At 52.1% G+C, this 22337-nt stretch overlaps 1 protein-coding gene across 2 annotated transcripts in view; it reads right to left on the bottom strand.

Moving 5' to 3' along the window:
- Nucleotides 1-365: 365 nt before the first annotated feature.
- Rims3 (regulating synaptic membrane exocytosis 3) overlaps nt 366-22337 on the bottom strand; it is a 41062-nt gene continuing 19090 nt past the window's right edge. For both annotated transcript variants that reach the window (XM_050161303.1, XM_050161302.1), the window contains exons 3-8: nt 18331-18578; nt 13445-13586; nt 9551-9660; nt 7813-7914; nt 7420-7559; nt 366-5630 (exon numbers count right to left, since the gene is read on the bottom strand). In XM_050161303.1, coding sequence (XP_050017260.1) covers nt 5412-5630; nt 7420-7559; nt 7813-7914; nt 9551-9660; nt 13445-13586; nt 18331-18547 — 930 coding nt within the window. In that variant the 5' untranslated portion in view covers nt 18548-18578 and the 3' untranslated portion in view covers nt 366-5411. The remainder of the gene's footprint in view (nt 5631-7419; nt 7560-7812; nt 7915-9550; nt 9661-13444; nt 13587-18330; nt 18579-22337) is intronic.

The following is a 22337-nucleotide window of genomic DNA, read 5'->3' on the forward strand; positions in this document are numbered from 1 at the left end:
CAGTGATTACTGCAAGACCCCCAACTCCAGAGCTCGACTACTGTTGGCTGTTTCTATCAGGTGAGGCAGAGTCACCTTATACCTGAGCGGCCTTTGCTCTGTCCTTCCTGTCTGCTCTATTGAGGTGTGCCCTGTGGAGTCTGTGGAGACAGAAAACCTTGAGGGCCAGTAAACAAGGGTCCCTGGGAGACCACCCTGGGAAACCAACTGGCCAGTCTGACTCCATGGCTCAGGAGTGTCGCAGTAGCAGCTAAGCTCCCAGCAGGGGCCGTGCCTTTTATGAGCTGTACGCCTCTGCTGTCTCTCGGCCAAGGCAGCGTCCCCTGTCTCTTTCATTATTCAATCATCAGAAAGCCACGCGTGAAACCAATTTCAAATGAACTTTAATTTTTTTTCTGCCCAAATACTGTACATGCAGAAGCCGTGTGAAGAATTTTCTCCTCAAGGGGATTGGCAAGGATGTCACATGAGACAGCCGGCGTTCCCTCCCAGCTGTCCACCTGCCATCCAGGAGCCACCGTGTGAAGACGCTGCACACAGAAACTGCGGAGAGCTCAGATATCTAAACAGTGTGCTTGTCGGTCCCTAACGGCTCTCGCTTTCTCTCTTTGCAGGATACATTTGGAAAGTCTAAAAAAGGGGTTCCTGCCTCCTGTGAGTTTCCACGCTAGAAATCTCAGGTCTGCTTTCCCTGAGGAAGCAGCCACTCTGTCTTCCGAGATAACGCTTGGGAGAAGACATTTGGGAAGGAGAAGGGGTTTTAAAAAGCCAAATATTTGGGAGGAAGTTCCTTCTCTTGTCCCATCAAAGAACGCCTTTAAAAGGTTCTGAGCGTCCACTCTTTCTGGGCTGTCAGCTAGAAGCAGAATGGGGAATGGCCCTACTCAGGATTCAGCTGAGGTGGTGACATTTCGGGACCTTAGAAAGTCCTTTCTCACCAAGACCAGAGAGTGACGAAAGGGAGTGGGACACACATAACTCACAAAGAGGTGAAGCCATGTTTGTTGGACTCTGGGGTTCTCTTGTCAGGAGCATTATCTGAGCAAGGACCAAATGAGGACCCGCTCCCAGCATGAGAACCAAGGGAGACGAACCTGGCCTCTCACCACCCTCAATGCCAAGTCACAGACTTCCAAAGCCTGGAGGGAGCCATGGAGCAGCTAGCTAATGTTCCAGTTTACAGAGGAGGACGCCAAGGCCCCGTGAGGAGTCTCACACAAGGTCACAGTTTCTGGCAAAAAGAGAGGAAAATAAAAAGTACAGAAGAGCCATCCCTGTCCAGGTCATTGGCTAAGGGGCAGATGCTCAGGTCCAGCGACCCTTCCTGGCATCAGTATGGACTTCCTGGCAGGCACAAGGCCCTGTCCCTGCTGGCGAGTGTCCAGCCAGAGCCAGTTTCTCCAAAGCAATGCTGTCCAAGGAGCACCTGCTGAGACAGAAGACTAGGTCTCTCACTCACAGAGCTTTTCGTACAGGCACAGCCATGCTGGGCCCACAGGAGCCCATACTCAGGGTCGGGGGAGGGGAGTCGCTTTGCTACATGGAAAGATTAAGCCCTTTGTCAGAGAACAAGGACCTTCCCTTGGGCATGCCAACGTCTGATCTGTGTCTGTCCAGCTCCACCGACAGAGCTGGTGCCCAAGGAGGCCAAGTCGCTCTCTTTGGCATCACTGACATTGCTCTAAGATGCTCAGGCACTCTCAAAATGACCCTTTCCCAGCCAGGCCAGGCCGATCCTGCCACCATCCTGTCACGCCTGATCTCGCTGATGGCGGCTGATCTCCCCAGCCTCTCTGGACCTGGGCTAGAAGCAGACTGGAGGGAGAAGGCAGGGAAGGAGTCTGTTTCCATCTCCACGCTGATCATCCAGCGGAAGACGATGATGCAGGAGAGGGGGCCGATTCACAAGCACAAGTCTGTATGTGTCAGGACGCTGGAGACAGCTGAGGAACAGGAGAGGAGGAGGTGCTAGGGAAGCAGGCCTCTTCTTGTCCACCTCCCTGTGGCCACTACAGAAATGCTGCTGGGCCAGCTCCAGGCCCCACATGAAGTAGCACATCTCCCCACCTGGTGGAGAGCGACCTCGGTCAAAGGCAGACTTCTTAAAAGAGTTTGCACAGTGCTGGACGCAATCGGAAGAACACAGAAGGGCAGCCTCGCTGGGGTGCCACTGCTTCCTAGGCCAAGGGTGATGGAGAACATGAGGTATGAGGAGCTCTGGGTCGCTGGGAAAAGCGGAACCCACGGTGGGAGGCCCCGGGGTAGGACAGGGCTCCTGGGAACACAGTCGAAGATTGTGCTACATTTCGTTTCCATAGAAATGCCCTAGGAGGGCTCAATAGTCTTTAAAAAAGGGAGGCTGCTGGTCTCCCCCAGGCTGGCAGTAAAGAAGAGCTGGCATGCTTCCCTGGTGGGGGGGTCGAGCCCCTGGGAGAGTGAGCTGGATCCCAGTGCAGGACCACCCAGGCACCACCACCACCCCGCCTCTCTAGAGCTTCCCTTGGTTCTGCTTCCACCCCATGGCATCCTGGCATTGCCCGGGACCCGCTGAACAGGTGATGCTCAGTCAAGCTGGGTGGGAGGAGAAACTGGATAAGAGCGCCTTTGGAACTGGTTCTTCCCCAAAGGACCAAATGTCCCCCTGTCAAACCAAGACTTGGCCCATTTCCTAGAGAATGTTTCCTATCAGAGTCCCATCTCTGACTTCCTTGTAGGGAAGGCATCTGTCAGAAAGTGGGACAGGCCAGGCAGGGCAGAAATACAGAGACACATGCTCTGAGTCATTCATCACTGCCCAGAGTCCAGCATCGCTGCGGGGTCACTCCTGCCTGTCTCAGCCATGGCGTGAATCTGGCCCGCCTACAGGAGACGGGATGACTGAGTTCCACTCCTGTGACTGTTACGTGAAGTGGCCTGTTGCTAAGGGAACTCACAAGCACCCAGTTACTTCTTGACCCATTGTCCTTTACTCAAAGGGCAGATGGCTCTCAGCCCAGGCAAGGGTCACACTCCTCTTCTGGGGCAGAGCTATCTCTAGAATGGCATCCCGGTGGAGCCCTGCATCCAGGGTGCTGAGAAACAGACCTTGAAATCCAGCCTCTCTAATACATGTACAGCCTTACACAACCCACATCTGTGGCTAAGAGTCTAGGTGGGATTACTTATTTAGTGTTAACAAGAGGGAATTCCCCAAGATCAATTTGGGGCAAGGGTTACCTTCCATGAGAGGGGCGGGACAGCCAAGTGCCCACCTCCTAGGCAGTTTACAGTCGCTGCCCATGGGCAGGCAAGCCAGCATGAATTCTCAGCGCATCACCCCTTCCTCTGGCTCTAGCACATCCTCTGGGCTGACCCTCGGGAATGAGAAACTGCAAGGTTGGGAGCCTCTCTCCTGGCAGCGCCCACTCCTGAAGGTGACTAGTGCCACATCAGCAAAGGTCTATGCTGTCAGTGGGTCACTGACCCTCCTCTGCTCCAGATGGCTTTCACACCACCCGGAGAATAACTGCTTTACAGTGCACACACCACAAGCAAGATGAAAGCAGCCTTTTGCTAGCCAGTTTCCTCCTTGCCCCCAGTCCATCAAGGCTTGGAGGTCAGAGCACTTTATCCCGTGTCTACTGATATGAGAGATACATATTCTCCCCAGCTAGACCACCACCTCCCTCCCTCACCTGCCTGCACAGACATCCTCAGCCCTGTTCACTATCTTCCCCTTCACCCTCAGTTCGTGTGGGGGCTTCTTCACTACCTTTCTTTGAAAGGAGGGTGCAAGACTGACTATGGGGAGGCCATTGGGCTGGGCTGGCTTTAAGCACCCCAGCTTTGGTACAAATGGAATTCACACACATGCCAAGGATTTTTCAGTTACCCTGGTAGCTCTCCCTGCCTAGGTACTTGGGCTAGAGGCAAGGCCATACTTGGAGATGGGCTGGAAGAGAAGCAGAAAGAGAGCCTTCCTCTCCCCTATCGCCAGCACCTCCTTCTTCCTACTGGATATGAACCAGGGCTGCTCTGCCATCTCCCAGGCAGCCTCCAATTCCACCCTATAGCTAAAGAGGGGAGGAACAGATACAGCATTCTGGAGCTAGCCTTTAGGAGTAACAACAGCCATCTCAGGCTCTGGCCCAAGCACTAGGCCCTCTAACAGGGTTCTTAGCGGTTGGGAGGAGCCCCAACCAGACGGTGGGGGGAGTAGTGAAGCAGATGCAGGCCACTGCCCAGAGGAGCAGGGGACCACTTGAGAAAGGAGGGAGGTGGACGGGTGAGTATTGCTGGTACAGAGCTGGTGACAGAGGCACCCTCGAGTGCAGAGCCAGGCTGCTCATGAAGCTAGGAGGCTGGAGGCCTGGGGAGCCAGGACCTCAGCTGGGGACTAGTGTCTACAGATGAGCGAAGAAAGCAGAACCCTGAAGAGCAGCTTCATGCAGCTAATCTCCAGGTCAGACAGGATTCTGGACAGTGAGTGCCTCAGCATAACTCCGCCATAGCCCTCCTTCCTTCAGCAAGCAGCCCCACCCATGACACCTCTTACCAAGCCTGCTCCCTCAGGGACAAGCCCAAAAGGGGACAGGTCCATCCTTGATGCCTAAGAAGGCCATCTGTTTTGACAGGGAACCCTCCTAGGGCCCACTGGGAGCTCCTTTGGCACGCTGGAGCACACTCTAGGGGAGAAGAGATCCTAGCACGTCCCCTAGCGTGTCTGGACAGCACCCTGGAACTCAGCTCTCTTGTACATGGTCTGTAAGACGGTGCCATCCCCAGAGAAAAACACTCTCAAGGCCCCTCCTCCTCAGACAGCCTCTGTCTTCCCGGAGGGCGGGGTAGAGCTCGGGGTGAGCATGCCACATGCTGTGGATGCATTCAATGGGATGACCACCAGCTCGGCTGGGGTAGGGGGAAGAGACTGAATTCCTAGTCAGCTGCAATGGATGCTACATTCCTCAAAAAAGAGCAGCAATGCTGGGAGAGGCAAAGAAACAAGACGGGACGAAAAACCAAGTGGAGACCATAAGACACCCAGGCTGGGGCTAAGCAAGGCCCACCAGTGGCCACATCCCCTACTTCCACCCCTGCAGACTCCAGGGGCAAGACGTGGCCACATGATGTTCCTTTGGATTCTTTCCAGCAAGATACAGAGACATGGACTGCAGTTCATGTGGTCACCAGGACTGACTGTACCCAGACACATAGATATAATGTGGACACGGACACATACACACACACACCACAAACATACATGGACACACACTACAGTCTCCACTGCCAGCTGGGACAAGCCCAGCGGTCATTGGGCATGCAGCAGGGCGAGGGGTCCAGAAAGACACAGAGACTATGTACAGGGGGCAGTGAGGCCACAGGCTCCCTTCCCCCCCCCCCCAGCCCCTGGCCTCTGGTTCTCCTTGAGGTCCTTAGGAGCACGAGGGGGAGGGACTGGTGGCACTCTCCAAAGAGGACTGGGACAGACGCCTGGTAAGGGATCCGAGTGTGGAGTCGGCCACAGAGGATGTGGGGAAGAGTTTGTACCAGCCGGTGACCGCGGCATTCAGGTCCAGCTCGTCCAGCATGATCTGGGCCATGCCCATGAAGCACTTGTGGTCCATACGGCCATAGTCTCCCCAGACGATCACCTGGCAGCAGGGGGAGGAAGAGTGAGGCACTGAACCTCCAGGACTGGGCAGGGGGCCCAGGAACCTACCTGCTTCCCCAGGGCACAGATGGGAGGGTCGGAATTAAACTTGATATGGATAGGTACTTTCTGAGCACCTGGGACACAGAAGACTGGATCCTATGGGGGCCATACAGCTCAACTGTTGTAACACATTTCCCCCTGTGGCTCAGAGATTTGATTAACCAACACAATGCCCCACAGTGATCTGGGATCAGATCCTGGGCGGATCTGGTTCCAGACGTCCCAGCACCCCAGGCAGCAGCTCTCTCCATCAAGGAACAGACCATGTCCAGGGCCTGGGTCATAGCTCCACTCTGCTGTGGGCCTGAAGAAGCCCCTTGCCCTATCTCCATCTGGAACTCGAGGAGGAAGAGATTAGCTCAATTTTTCAAACATCTTTAAAACCAGACATCTGATATTGGGCCTCTACCCCACAACCCTAGCTAGAGTTCAGCAGTTCTTAGGTTGGTAACCCCATGGGCCCTTTCAACAGAACCATCACAGCTCGGAGGAACAGCCTGCCGTGAGTTGGACTAACTGGAAGATTAAAAGCATCAGAGCTGGGGGCTGGAGAGATGGCTCAGAGGTTAAGAGCATGCCTCCTCTTCCAAAGGTCCTGAGTTCAATTCCCAGCAACCACATGGTGGCTCACAACCATCTGTAATGGGGTCTGGTGCCCTCTTCTGGCCTGGAGACATACACATAGAATATTGTACACATAATAAATAAATATTAAAAAATTTACAAAAAAAACCCAAACATCAGAGCTGGATTCCTGGAGGGGATTATGGGATTCCAGGCTCTTCTGACTTCCCAAGTGCCCTGAGGTGAGCAGTTGTCTCCACAGCCCCAACTGACCTGAGTATCCAAAACTCTCTCCTTTAGAATGAATCTCAGGTGTTTGTTACAAAGAAAAGGCAAGACAAGCCACCACCACTTCTAACTTAGTGGCTGGCTACCTATGTGAAAAACTCTTAACAAAAAACTGTGTATATGTATATGCATGCATAAACACGAGGGCAGGTGCCTAGGTACAGGGACCTCCTAGGGCTGGAGCTAAGGCAGTTGTGGGTCACCACAACATCAGGAACTGTTATGTGTAGTACACACTCTTAACCTCTGGGCCATCTCTTCTCTTCTCCACACACCCTAAGCTCAGGAACATCACCTAGGCCTACGTGAACGATAAGGCAACACCGCCCCCTAGCGCTCATCAGGAAGAGTCACCGCCAATACATGTATTCTCAAGGAGCTGGCAGGCCTGAGTCACCTAGACTTGGGCTCCTTTCTGCTCCTCTCAACTGGGCAGTCCCTTCATCTGAGACCCCGCCTTCTCATTTGTAAGATGGGGAAACCACACCTCCTTCCCAGGATCGGTTCTGAGAAAGACCCGAATCACTCTAGAGAGCACCTAGCAACACCCAGTACCCAGTGAGGTACAAAGCACAGGCTTCTCCTGCCCAGCTGGGAGAACTGGGGAGCTATTTGGCTAGGCTCTAAACCCTATGAACTGATGCGGAACAAGAAGAGGGAGGGAAGGGGAGAGAGAAATCAAGACGGCTCAGCAGGTGAAGTGCTTTCTACAGAGGACCTCATTCAATCCCTGGAAGCCACATCAAGGTGAAAGAAGTGGTTCCACTCTACACGTGTGCCCCCCGCACAAGTGTACCCCCACAATAATAAAAGAGGTGATGTAAAATGGTTTGATGCTTGACCTGAACTTGAAGGGCTACCCTGTAAACACTGACCTGCAGCACCTTGCCTTGGGGCCCCTCGTCAAAGAGCAGAGCCTGCTGGTACAAGGGATCACAGGTCTTCTTGGCCACCTTAGTTTTTTTCTTGGCCACACATGCCCCGTTCTCCAGCAGGTAAGCCTTGATATAGGTGGCTGAAAATGAAGGAGCATGGTTGGGAGAGATGCCATAGCCTGCCTAGTCTCCACCCTCCAGGTGGTTCTGGTAGGGGGTGGGGTAGGGGAGGGGTGGGACAAGCTGGATCACCTTGCCCACCCGCCTTCCAGGCGAGGTTTGAGTCACTGTCAGCAGCACGGCTCTAAGGGCACTCACTGGTGTGCTCAGGACTTGCTAGTACCCCATCCCAGCCAGGATCCTTCCTCAAATCTCCCACCTGCTCAGCCTCACCTGGGAGGGATTTGGAGCCTGGTTTGGGGGTCAGGCCTCGAGCTTCAATCACTTCCACCTCCAGCTGACCGCTCCGGTCCACCATGGCAATGTGCACATCTCCTGCAAGGGAGAAGGACGGAATCCAGGTGAAGCGGGATGGGGCGGCTGGAGGATGGAGCAGAGGACACCACTCTGCAGGGGGTGCCCAGTGACAGAGCAAACTCTCAGAAGATCACATCAAGGGGACTGACGAAGACTGCAACAGGCTACGGGGGAATGACCCTCAAGGGGCTGCCAAACTCACTGACCTGGTTTACTACATAGAACAGGCAAGTCTCTTTAGTATATGTCAGACAGATACAAGAGTATCCATGCAAAGAGATGCCAAACTGTGAGCCTGCCCAGGACATCTTTGACCCTGGACAAAGGGAGCAGGGTAGGCCCCACCACCTGCGTGCTGAAAGCTGAGAGTTCTTAACTCACTCCAAAACGGGAAAGGCTTCGGTCAGGCTGACTTCATCGTGGGTGAGCTAAGTTTAGAATCATATAGTAGTTGTTTGGAACACTTTTCAAATGGGTGTAGAATTATAAACTTGGTCTGTCTACCTCCTCCCCCCCCCCTTCCCCCAAATATTAAATGGGTGAGAGAGTTCAGTCAAACATCAGAGCCACCATGTTATTGCTGGTATCTGCAAACTTTGGGGGCGGGATTCACCACATCCAGAGACACGCTGAAGCTCATCCTTCTTCCTCCAGTGAGAGATTGCTGGCCTCGGCCATGAGACCAAAGAATCTCAACCTATCACGAGATGCCTAAGTGAATGTACACTTGTCTTTCCTGGTTTGGAACACAAGGGGGCACCACACACAAAATATTCTAGGTTCTGAAGGGTCACCGAAGACATGGAAATGGCTGGCACTCCTCAGTGTTTATAGGGATAAGGGGTTGGGATATTGAGCAGGCTCCAGTACCAACCGAAATCTCAGAATTAAACAAATCCAATACCTAGGGCCAGAAGAGAGTGAACCTTAACTCTGAGGGTCTTGGGGATCCCTACCCCAAGAAAAGGACAGTGCCACATACAGAGTTCTAAACCATCCCGGAATCCCAGCTCCCCTGTGCTCATTTCTCTCTCCCGCCGTGAGGGCCAAAAAGTCGAGGACCGTCAGAACGGGGCTGAGACGAGACATCTGGATCAGGCAAAGTTCAGGTCAGACTGATGGGGAGGCCTGCCCGGTCATGGACCGGAAGCTCTGAGAGCTGCTAAGAGGACCCGATGTGGGCTTTGAGAAGCACTTCCTAGCTGCCAGGAAGAGATGAGAAAATGGCTAAAGGTCCCCTGGTGCCAGAGGCCGCTGGGAGTAAGAGGTCCAATTAGCCACAGCTCCTAAGGAGAACATTAAAATGCTTTACAGGAAGAATCTAGCAGGAGCTCAGGACGGGTTCTGAGACTGGAGACTAAAGCAGGATTACTGATACCATTTCCCCCCCCCCCCCCCGACGAGGAAATCAAGGGGTAGAGAAGGGAAGTGGCTTATTTGCCCGCAGTCAGAGAAGGTCAGCAGGAGCCTACACTGTGACTCGGTTTACACATTTACACAGCAGGGGAGGGTGACTGCGGGGTAGGGGGACCCACACACGTCTGGAAAAGCTGCTGCCGAGCAGCGAGGAGAGGAAGGCTGGGGCTCTTGTCGCTCCTGCTGCACACAGGGCCCCACTGAGCTCCCTCTGCTGTCCTTCCTCCACAAGACTTACCCATGGGAGGTGTTGCCAGCGTTTGTCGCCCCACAATCTGGGCTGGTCCCAGGCCATCCAGAAAATCACTGAACTGGCTTTCAGCTCCAAGCCGTGTGGGAAAAATAAACCTGCAGAAGAAAGCAGAGGGCATGTGAGGGCAGCAGGGGCAAGCGGTGAGGACGGTGAGGACGGATCAGGGGCCCTGCATGTGGGGAGCCATGGCTCCGTTTCTCACCTAGAGTGTGACTACATCACTCTAACGGGGAGTGAACACTTATTCACTGCTGCACAGTGAAGATATTTCAGGATTCATGATCTAGACAGTCCCACTGTGTACTTCTTTCTGGCTGACCTAGACTTCACTACGTAGCCAAGGCTAGCCTCAGAGTCATGACCATCCTGCCTCAGTCTCCTAAGTGGGTAACAAGCAGTGTCTGGCTTAGAGAAAGATATTTTAATATCATTAAAGAGACTAATGAAGCCAGGCAGTGGTGGCACACACCTTTAATCCCAGCACTTGGGAGGCAGGCGGATCTCTGAGTTTGAGGCCAGCCTGGTCTACAAGAGTGAGTTTCAGGACAGGCTCCAAAGCTACAAAGAAACCGTGTCTCGAAAAACCACAAAAAAAGAGAGAGGGAGAAAGAGACTAATTTAAGACATTGAATTCTTATTTTTTGAAACAAGGTCCTGTGCATCCCAAGCTGGCCCCAGACTCATGATGTAGTCAAGGTTGACCCTGAATTCCTGATCAAGACAGCTCTGCCTTCTGGGATCGCAGGCACGTACCAGCATGCTCAGCTTACACAGTGCTAGGGATGGACCCGGGAGCTTCATGCATGCTGGACAAACATACTACCAATTGAGCTACATCCCAGCCCAAGCCCCAGAGATTTCCGAAGTGAGCGTTAGAGGGCAGGGCTTACTGGACACAGGCATTCCCACGAAAGCATGCCAAGGCCAACAATGAGAGACAAGCTGGATGGACTCTTACGGGCCTGGAATGAGTTCCAAGAACTGAGGTTTGATTTTTTTTTTTTTTTAAACCAGAAATTTAAAATTCAAGTCAATAAGGTGAGGTGGTTCTCAAAACGGCAGCAGGGACCAAAATAACCTAAGGATGAGGTTGTGATGAATGGCAGGTGATTGTGGGTGGTCTGTGACTGGAGGGGAGGGGCTGGAAACAGTAACAAGAAAAACCAACAGTGACTGAAAGTGGGCCAGCTGCCAGCGGCGCACTGAACAGTCCGTGAGGCTATGTGGTAGGAGCCAGTATCCAATTTTACAGATGACACAGGCATTTCCAAGAGGTAAGAGACTAGGCTTGTCTGCAACAGGGGTGATACCTGGCTCGCTGGGGGATGGTGTGAAGGAAAAGTTCTAGAAGCACGAGATACAACAAATGGCAATGAATTTAGCTTCTGCCTCCGCTGCCTTCGTGTCCTCAGGCCCAGATGTTCTGGGTACAGCCAACAGGGATAGCTTGCTCAAGGGCCACATGAACTAGAATATACAGCTCTCTTAGTGGCCGCCATAAAAGGTGGGTCAGAGACGAACACCTGTTGGACAGTTTGGAATAGGGACTCGAGTGGTCAGTGACGGGCAGGGAGCAATGGGTTTATGGGACAGAACCTGTGTTTCTCTTACAAGGCTCATCTTCCACCTTCAGGAAGTGGCTTCAAGGCATCTACTTTTATTAACCATGATCAACAATAGCCTAGTGTCATTCTTTTTGTGGATTAAGGTGGGTATATATGTGCATGCTCGCTCTCTCTCTCTCTCTCTCTCTCTCTCTCTCTCTCTCTCTCTCTCTCTCTCTCTCTCTGTGTGTGTGTGTGTGTGTGTGTGTGTGTGTGTGTGTGTGTATTCAAGAGCCAGATCATCATTGGGTATCTTCCTCAATCATTTTCTACCTTAATTGTTTAGATAATCTTTCACTGAACCTAGAGTCTGTAGATTTGGAAAGACTGGCCGCTAGCAAGCCCGAGGGATCCTGTCTGTCTTCTCAATAATGGGATTATAGGCACGTCCAGCCTTTTTACACGGGTGCTGGAGACCTCTATTCCACTCCGTTTCTCACGCTTGTACAGCAAGCATGTTACTGACTGAGCCGCTCCCCAGCCCTCTCATGTTTTGGTCTTCCTCTTGCTCTCTCCACCCACCCCTCTTTTACTGACATAATGCCTCTTATATAGTCCAGACTGGTTTGGAACACACTATGTAGTTAAGTCTCTGACCTTAAACTCTTGGTCCTGCCTCCACCTCTCAGGTGCTGGGTTTACAGGTGTGCACCACCACACCCACTCCTCGCGTCACATTCTGAGGACAGTGAGCCTCAGAGGAAACGGAGAGATGCAGACTCAAAGTCTCAGGAGTGGGGCAGGGGTGGGGGTGACTAGTATACAGTACAGAGATTATGAATAAAGGTTATGGAACCACGTGACCTTGGTGTAGACAGTGGCTTGTGTCCTAAAAAGTGTGCTGGTGGGTAAAGAGCCTCTGCCGTCCAGGAGCCCCAGTTCCCTCACTTGTAAAAGGAGACACGGGTGCTGTCCGCACTCACTCAGGGTACGTACAAGTGTTAAACCATAGCACATGGCTTCCAGACAGGGAGTCACTAGCCTGAGGTACCGTCAATGCTGTGGACAAGGTAGGAGGTAGTAAACTCCTTGTTTACTACTTGTTTCCATGGTAGAAGATACAGTTGGCTGTCTGTGTCTATGGCTTTTGCATCTGTGGATTCAACCAACCATAGATAGAAAGTATGAAGAAAAAAGTTGTCTGTACTGGGCACAAACAGATTTTTTTTTATCATTATTCTTTAAACAATACCATCTAGGCTGGGAATTGGGGTATACACCTGTAATGCCCGTGCTCAGGAGGCTGAGGCAGGAGAATTCTGAATTCAACACCAGCCCAAGCTTTACAGAAATTCCTGTGTGAGTATCTCTACTGCATTTAGCTTTGACTGGGTGTTACGAGTGATCGAGAGAGGACGTGATGTACACAGGAAGATGTGTCCAGGTACTGTGCAAACACTATGCCAGTGTATCTAAGGGATTCAAGAAGCTGTGGGTTTTAGATCCATGCGAGGTCTTGGAACCAATCCCATAGGATGCCAAGGGCTCACTGCACAGTGGTGAGAGAGAATAACTCAATATTAAATAAGCCACACGATCTCAAGACTGAAAATAGGGCCTTGATGAGACAGAAGCAGAACACCTACAAACTCTGATTTTGAACAGTGTAAGCGACTTTCAAACGCTTACTCCAGCTCACATGCAGAAGGAAAAGGGCTGTCAACACCGCAGCGCATTGCTGACTTACGTGCATCCTGGATGGAGAGCTCAACTAAGGTCTCCCGGCCGTCCTCCGCCCCTGCCACGCAGGCGCCCCTGCCTCACAGGGCCACACAGGCGCCCCTGCCACACAGTCGCCCCTGCCACACAGGGCCACACAGGCGCCCCTGCGTTTTCTAGTTCTTCCTCTAATGCTGCTTTTGACCCACCACAGCGATTCTCCTTCCTGCCTAGGAGTCACAAGGTAAGACGTGACAGTTCTAAACACACTGATCTGGTCCAATTTCCTTCCTTAATCTCCAAGCAAGGTGATTCATAGAGACTTCACACAACTAAGCCATGAAAATGAGCTTAGGCTTAAAAGGAATTTAGGGTCACATTTTCCTTTCGGCTCATCTCCTCTGGAGCAGGGCAGGTGATGGGAGGGCGGGAGACAGGAAGCCTGCGTCCCTTCCGAAACAAAAGACCAAATGATGTGCTTCTCTGAGGTGTTCTGCTGGGGGCCCCGGGAAGACCTGGGACCCGGGGACCAGATATCTAGGAGAGGGGAAGGGAGACTGGGGCAGGGAGGTGTGCAAACATCTTGGCTGGAAACCAAGTTGGCAGGTGGACGCACGTGCCCTCGGAGCTGTTGCTGTTGGTGCTCCCATCTGTAGACTCCCGACTGCCCTGGCGTGTGACGCGGCTCCGCATCTCCACCGCAACGCCGGTCTCCGTGCTCCGTCGGATGTTGCTGCGCAGCTTCTTAGTGGCCCCTTCTGGGGTCCCCGACCCGAGGAGAGAGAGGGAACAAAGTCAAAACATGGCCTAGACTTCTCAAAGAGTGCTACCAAAGTGATCCTCTGGGCAGAAGCAGGTGGGGGGACCTGCTAAGGCTGGGACACCATTGAGCTGACCCTAAGACTGGTCAAGTCCAGCAGGGTCATGGTACAGAGAAAGCTGCCCAGGGACATGCTGTGCGCCCCAATAGAATGCAGCTAGCTACAGGTCCTGCGACCTTGGGGGCCCTCCCTCTCCACTAGGTTCTCTTAACTCTGCCTTTCCATTCTGTTTCCGTCTGAGCCCCTTTCTCTCATTTCTGGAAAGTTTGTCTGTTATGGGATTTCCAGATTTACTTTCTCTCTTTTGGATATCCTACCAGACTCAAAGACTGCCTCTCTGCTGCCCTAGAAAAACCCCATTGGGAGCCTGACCATTTGAAACTTGCCTCCTCAAGGTAAGTCTAAAAAACAGAGAGCATCACAAATGTCAAGTTGGACCTTGCAAGGCGAGACTCCAGGAGGGGTGGGGTGGCTAGCTTGACCTGGGCCGATACTGGATTGGAGAAAGTCCACAGCAGAACCCTTCACCCTGTCTCTGCACCTTCTACTCAGGGGCCCCCAGCCCCATCCCCAGCCTGGCAGGAAACACAGGGCACTTTCCCTCTCTGAGTAGCAAACCAGCCTGCCTGGGTTTCCATGGCAACCTCCTTAGCATTGCAGTGTGGTCCCTCTAGACAGCTCTCCTCCTGGGCGGGGGTGGGGAGGGGAGACAGGCTGGGGTTTTGCAGGGACTCCCCTGCTAAAGCTTGATTGCTGAGCAACTTGACGGGGAGGGAAGTGGCACTCAGAGACTGTACCAAAGGAGCCATTTGCCGCCACCAGTTATAGGCCCAAGAAAACTGTCAGTTGAGTGGCGGGCAAGGGTGCCTAGGGCAGGGTGGCGGCACACTTATCCCTGAAGGCAGCCGATAGAGGGCTGGCGAGAGAATGTTCAAGTCCACGGCTTGGGAAAGGAAGGCTTATTCTTCCTGCCTTGCCCTACTTACCCTTCAGGATGTCCCTACTGGATGAGAGAAGGTCAGGAGGGCAAATACTAGCAGATAGGGTGATGGAGGAGGGGTGATGAGAACAGGGGCAACGTGCAGAAAGATGTGTTCTCTAAACGCAATGCAAGCTACTGTGACACACACACATGCACACACACACACACACACGCATACACAGTCATTTTAGCTCAGGCATATTTCTCTTACATATGCATAAAACAGACACACAGGAATGCTTATTATCACATATATAAATACACTAATCTCATGTATGATATCATGTGTCTGTTTATACAAAGTTACACAGGCCCTCCGAATCTTACATGGACATAATGTACACTGTCAGACAAGTTATATATAGGTGATCTTTAATACCTAGAACTGAGGCCGTCTACTCACCACACATAACCATGTCCACCCACACATGGCATGTGACCTAGCATGGGACTCTCTCCGTCCCTGGCTCCTAATCGCCTCATCCCCTCTAGCCCAGTTAGAAGACAGATGTCTGTGTGGAAGAGGGGGGGGCTGAAAATCACTCTGCCTCCCCCTCACATCTTCACCCCCTCAACACACGCTCTTTTAGAGCCTGGGAAAGCTCCGGCCCATTTGGAAGTGAAATTACCTTCTTAGATAAGATTTGCCCAACGCAGTGTGAGCGCCCGTGAGTGGGAACTGCGCAGAATCCTGAAAGGTCAGACTTCTCCAGGCTCCTCCCCCATCCCACAGGCCACCAAGCCCTCAGACTCCTTGCCCTCTGACAATGTCACTTTCCCTCCTCGATGCTTCCTCTCTTGGAGCTGTGACTCAGCAGAGATTAAACTCCTGTGTCTTCAGGGGAAGGGGGAAAGGTCTCGCAAACTCAAGAGAAAAATCCTCCCACTGGCTTGGTTCCTGTCCAGCCTCGGCCCCTGCTGACCCAAGGAATACTTTATGGTTTCTCTCTAGAGCTGGTCCAAGTGGTTGCAATAATTCAGTGTTCCTTGTCCCATCACATGCAGAAGACAGGCAGTCTGGCTTGTGGTAACATCTTAGGCTCAGGCAGGAAGATCTCTGTCCTTGGTACTGGACATTTAAGAAAGAGGCTGCTTCCACCCCGCATGACTGCATGTGGGCTCAGTCTAACTAATGCCAGGCCTGATTTTACTTAGGTCCTAGGACCCTAAAACTCCAGCCCCACCCTTCATTGCTCCTACATTTTAGAGAACTGACAGATCCCAAAGGAAGTTGGGAGAGTGCATTGTTAGCTCCATTTTACAGAAGAGGAAACTGAGGCCCGACCGGAAAGTCCCATGGAGAGCTCTCAAGCATAGGGTGAGATTCTGGAGGCTTGCAATAGGGCAGCATAATGACAAACAGGGAGCGGGCAGACAGGCAGAGGTCTAGGGGGACCAGACTATGTAAACTGGGGCAAAGGAACAAAGAGGAAAAGGGTATCAATGAACTGGGGGAGTGGGGTTCTTGCAAGAGAAGGCCAGGAGCCCCAAGGGCTGGACCCAGGAGGGGAATTCTTCCTGACTCCCCATAGCCCAGCCCTACAGGGAATCAAGCTGTTCCACTTGGGGCAACAGGGGCGCCCTTCTGAGACCTCTTCTCAGAGCAGCAATCCCTGGTGAAGTGACCACATACTGGCCTGTAGTCCCAGAGTTTCCCAGCCAGGATGATGCTCCAAGCTGAGGCGCTGGCATACTCAAAGCTTACACGTGTACATGCACGGATGTATGAACATACGCACACGTGCATGCATACACACAGACATACATGCACACACGAACGCATGCCCACACGCACACCATTAAAAATAATAAAAAATAAACCTTTTAGAAAAGTACCAACGCTTTTCTGAGCGCCTCCCATGTACCATGCACAAGAGGCTGGATACCTTTGCACATCTATCTTATTTAATCCCTGGACAGCACATATTTTGTCTCCAACAAACAAACAGCAGACTCAGAGACGTGAAGCAGCTAGTCTGAACTACCCGGCTAGTAATGATGGGGCGTGGCTGCAAAGGCCAGCCTGAGGTCATTCTCCAGGGAAGGGCCTTCTCCTTGGGCTCTGGAAGTCTCATAGATAAATGAGTACATCAGACGGGATGACCTCGAGGGCCCTTCCTGCTATGACATTCAGTGATTAGATGATTCACAGGGACCTGCACTTGGAAAGGCATCTGGGCAATTCCCCTGGCCCCAGACCTTGGGCCTTTAGTCATGTCCTTACATCCCACCAAGACAAGGCATCCAGAGGGCCCAGCATCATTTGTCTCTCCCCAAGGCAGCAGGTTGTCCTGGCATCTGCTCCCACCCAGCCTGCTGCTGTCTGAAGCCACAGCAGACCCCTCCAATGTCTCCCAGAGATTCAGGCCCTGCCTTGGCCTTGGAGACTGTCTCTTCCAATCGCTTTGCGTGGGAGATGTCTGTGGAGTCTGGAGGTGGATTCCTGTGCTTACAATACCAGACACAGACCTCTGGGGTTCAACATGTCCAGGACTTTGTAATAATTCATTTTATCCCAGCCCAACTTCCCACCTTCCTGCTCCCTCCTTCCAAGCCTACACTGTCCACCCAAAGGTACTAATAACCTCAAGACCCTCCTATCTAGTCTCTCCCTGAGCAGAAAGCACATGGAGCTGGAGTGCTGGAAAAGACCATCCCCCGTGTTCTGTAGACAGCTTTGTAAAAAATCTATTTTAAGGTATGGAAAAGCACCCCCAAATACCAGCCCCAATGGGGCGTCTTGATGAGCATTCTCCCTGATACTCCAGCTTTCTACCCTTCCCCACCTCCGTCCAGCTGCCTGCTTGAAGGTTTTTGGGGGAAGTTGTTACTCTGAGCAAAATAAGCAGGAAGAGATTTAAAACAAAGCCAGCTGGTGTCTGGACCAATGCCACAAATGGCGGTCTGGGTGGGGAGAAGTTCCTCTGTGAGGTGGGGGCCACATGTCGCTGTGTAAGACAAGGTGGGTCCCCCCAAGTCTGAACTTAACTGGAATTCTGTAGGCAGATGTCTGAAAATGCATTCCCTACATAGGCACATGTGTGGCTTTGTGAGGTGCGTGTGCATCTAAGTGATGTGTTCAGGCCTTTTTGTCTATGTTCAGAGAGCAGTATTTAGAGTTTATTTGTGACCACGGACAGTGTAATGAGAATAACTGGACCATGCTTTCCTGGCACTAGAAGTCGCTTTCCTGAGCAAATGAACACTCTAGACATGTCACTGCAAGAGCCATGTGTTCATGCCCCTCTCTTATGACTTTGCAACACCTCTGTGAGACTATGCAACTATATTTGTGGGGTTATTTGTCCTACGGGGACTGAGAAATGACAACTAGAACAGGATTGTGAGGATGCATGTGTCTACAAAAGTGTGGGGTCCCTTAGCATGGCTGTTTCAAATAACTTCTGATAAACGCAGAAGTCAGTGTGTGGAGGCAGCAGCACAAAAAGAGCAGGAACTGGGAGGGACAACTAGGGCTTAAGTTCGGATGCCACCACCCTCCACTGTGCAGTCTGAAGCACCTGACTTTCCCTCTCTGGGCTGTTACTGTTGGCCACTGAGGACTATAGAACATCACACACACCAACTCATAAAGCACTCGCAGAGTGTGCATCTACCCTTAGTCGCTGGGGACTCAACAACATCATGCTCCCCTCCTCCGCTCCCCCTTCCCCACCTCTTGGTGCCCACACCCCTCACCAGGCTGGGGGAGCTGCAGTGTGCTTTTGCTCCACTGGGTCAGGCCGACGATAGCTACCATCTTGGCTCCCAGGCTGCTGCGTCGTTTCTTGGCCGTGGTGGTCCCGGCCCCACCCCCAGCTTGCTGGGATCCACAGATCTCGCCGCTGATGCTGGAGCTCCGTACCACATTCCTGGAGGCCCCAGCTGAGGCTGGACCAGGCTCCCCGTTAAACATGGTCCCCAGGGCGGCAGGGCTTCGGGCAGTTCTGAAGATGGGTGGGAGAAAAAGGGGTTCCACATGACACCACGTGACTCTCCCACACCCCACCATTTCCTTGCTGTGTGACTCTGGGTCATTCGCTTGGTCTCTCTGAGGTGGTAAGGATGATACAAACAAATCTCCAAGTCTGGCTCAATAAATGGGGCACCATCACCTGTCTAGTGTGTATGACATGGCCTGGGATGTAACTCTCACACACCCCCCCTCCGTGCCTCCCAGCACTGCAACAATCAGAACCAAGGCCAGGACCTGGTTCTGTGGGTAAGGGGCCTGTTGCCAAGCCTAACCTCAGTTCTACCCTTGGAAGTCACATAGTCCTAGGGAACTCAACTGCCAAAAGTTGACCTCTAACCTTCCCACACAAACTGCGGTACAGGAGCACCACCTCCACACTAAATGAATGTAATTTTTAAAATTTAATATACCAAATAAAACAAACAAAACCCCTAGAGAAGAAAAATGGGACCTTTACTGTCTGGATATGGGCAAGCAGCAGACCACCTCGTTTGGAGTACAGACAGGCTGGGGTGGGACTCCAAAGGCTCCCATATACTAGCTGGGTGACTTTGTGCCCAAACATGTTGGAGTATCCATAAATACCTTAGCAAAACAACAACAAAAACATCAAAGCCCTTTTACTTCCCAGGACGGCTGTAAGGATTAAATAAGGGGCTGGGTATAAAGCACAGAGGACAGTCCCAAGGAGGGACAAGTCACAGGGCATGACAAGAACAGGAACAAAAGTTTGTGCAGGGCAGAAGAGAAGGGGCTGGCCCAGAAAAGCCTGAAGTGCAGTCAAAAATCACAGTCCCCATCTTCAGAGAGGCCTCACTGCCAGTACTGAACCCAGCGCCATTCGGTGCTCTTAAAAAAACAACTAGACTCATATTGTAAATACGATTTTAAATCCTGGTATTTTTCATCTAATATCACATTGTAGCATTTCCCAACGTCATTAACACTTTGTGTAAATGTTTCGATGCCACTGTAATCGTCCCTGTTACAGACGGCACATAATTGACTTAAATATTTCAATGCAGCTACTTCCTGAATCTGATCCAAGGCAGGTGCATGGGTCACGCCTGTGATTCCAGCCCTTGGGAGGTGGAGGCAGGAGGATCAGAGTTCAGGGTCACACTAGATCGGGCTCCAAGAGACCCCGTCTCAAAGAAAACAAGCAAACACTGAGATGAGCATCTTCCTGCACTGGTTCCGATTTCCTTAGCAATGGATAAGCAGGTGTGTGTGTGTGTGTGTGTGTGTGCGTGCGCGCGCGTGTGTGCGTGTATGTGTGTGTGTATAGAATGCTGGGAGTTTCCCAGACCCCCAGACCCATCCTTGCTGGCTGGCAGATGATGGCTTTGGCCAGGCGCTACCTTATCTTGTTTCTGAGCACATTCTGATTAGCTTAAGGTGAAGGGCTTTCTTGTCCAGCAAGTTATTTGTTCAGGAGTAGGCATCTGACCACAGCTCAAATAATTCACCTCCCAACCCAGTGCTGCCGAGGACCACAGCACACAGCACGGAGAACAGGGCCAAACCTGGAGCCCATTTTTCCCTGGTACTCAGTTCAGAAAGAAGATGTTTTCTATGCTTGAGCCAGTGTGAATCAGTGTTCTCCATTAAATCCAAAAGCATCCTGCCTCATATTAGGGCTTTTTAAAGAAATTCTTGGGTTATATTGCCAAATCCCTTTCCAAAGTATAAAAATTTACTGTCCTCATTAACTGCATTCAACAAATGTTTAATTTCCTAAAATTCCAAGGCTAGGACGGAGTGCCAGGGATGCAGCAGCAGCCAGCCAGGTCCACTTGGTCCTGCCCTCCCAAGACCTCCAGTCCAGGAGGGCAGACAGACAGTAAATAACCAATTACACCATTAAATATTTAATGGTGGTTACGATAAGAGCCAGGGAAGAGGAGGACAGAGGGCTCTGAGAACACGGGGGGAGGGGCGGTAGGCATCTGCGGGCCTGTCTTACACAGAGCTGGTGTCTCTTGGTGTCTGTATGTGTAGAGGCCAGTGTCCAGCATCACCCTCAACCACCATCCTCTACCGTGTTTTCTATGACAGGGTCTCTTGCTGTACAAGGAGCGCAATAACTTGGCTTGACCAGCTGAGGATCTGACATTGGGCCCTCATGTCTGCACAGCAAGTCTTTTACCCACTTAGTCACAGCTCTGGCCCCAGAAGTGGGGTCTCCAGCCACAAAGCTCTATGACTTGGCTGTTAGGTACCAGGCCGCTCAGCTGGCATCTGCTCAGGCATAGTAAGAAACCCGGCCCTTCATTCTCTGGCCCTTCATTCCCTTGTTCTACACTGGCATCCAGTCTCTTCCTGGGCTGGCTGTACATCCCAGGGGTCAGGACATTTTGCGCTTGAGGGAGCCTGACTTCAAAAGGATGCAGAAGAGGGGGGAGGGGAAATGAAGGTGGAAGAGGGTGGCCTTTTTTCTGGCTGCCAAGGAAGACAGCCCCCATACCTCTGAGCACGGCTACCTGTCCTCCTGCCAGCATGGCTCCTGCTAGACCAGTGAACTAAGGCTGAATAGAAGAGGGTGAGTCAAGGCCTCCTTTTGCCTTCTTGGGGCTGTGGACTGCTTTCCCCCGTGGCATTGCAGAGTCTGGGGTTGTATTTCTCATCCTCCATCAACCTTAGAGCTAACGGAAAGTCCCTGTGGCCTGGGACGATCTCTTCTGTTTAGTTTCCAGTCCTTGTGCCAGTGTGTGAGGGTTTGGGGGTATCTGTACAGTCAGTCTTCTGGCGCGAGACGGGACAGGGCTTATCTGGTGTTGTGAATCTGCCGCAGCCTGAGTCTAATCTGCCCACTACGGTAGTTCTGAGAGGCGCCTCATTATCTCTTCAGGGCAGCTGCAAACAGAGTCTCAGAGAATCAGAGGTCTCCTTGCCCACTCTCCTAGGAAGTGACAAGGCCTGGATTTGAACCCAAATCTCCTGCGTCTACAAAGAGGCCTACATGCTCAGTAGCCCCTGCCCCTCAGTGCAGATCTTATCCAAAGCCAGGGCCCACCCTCCAGGGCAGGCGCCACCCTGCATCTCTGGGTTCTGTGAGAAAACCCTTTCTTTGTGGCCCAAGTTCCCCAAGGCTGTGCAAGCATTTAAGGGACATAAATACTAGACTAGAGCTTAAAAGCACACAGCTCCCTGGTGAGCCTCCAGGACACTTGAGGGGTAAGAAGGGACAAAATTCCAGACTCTGCCAACCTGGGAGTTCATGTTTCCTCATGAATAATAAACAGACCGACAAGCGGACTGGCATCCGGGACTTTGTGCCATACAGAACCATGCTCTCACCTTCAAGCACACACCTGAAGAGCTGATGAAGGCTGGGGTGACCCCATCTGCAGGCCACTCCCCATGAAGGTAGGAGGAGCCAGACCTAAAGCACCGGGGCACAGAAATCCGGGAGGGTTGGGCATCGGAGCGTGACTCCGAACGGAAGTTGATTCCTCCTGTGTTCTTTTCTGGGTCCTGGTTTCCTCACCTTTGTGTCACACGGAAGGGGTCACACTAGGTGCTCTGAAAAAAGTCCTTTAGTCAAGGGAGCCGAGTCTGAGACTGTCTGCGTCAGTGGAAGGCTCAGAACTGGGATTCTTGGGCTGAGGATACAACTGAGCCTGCAGAGGGCTTGTCTAGCTGGCAGACCTGTGATCTCAGCACTTGGGTAGAGACAGTGGGACAGAAGTTCAAGGTCATCCTCGGTTAAATAATGAGTTCAGAGCCA

Source organism: Alexandromys fortis, unplaced genomic scaffold, assembly GCF_014885135.2.
Source record: "Alexandromys fortis isolate MF-2015 unplaced genomic scaffold, M_Fortis_MF-2015_v1.1 scaffold_122, whole genome shotgun sequence".
In the NCBI taxonomy this organism is placed as follows: domain Eukaryota; kingdom Metazoa; phylum Chordata; class Mammalia; order Rodentia; family Cricetidae; genus Alexandromys; species Alexandromys fortis.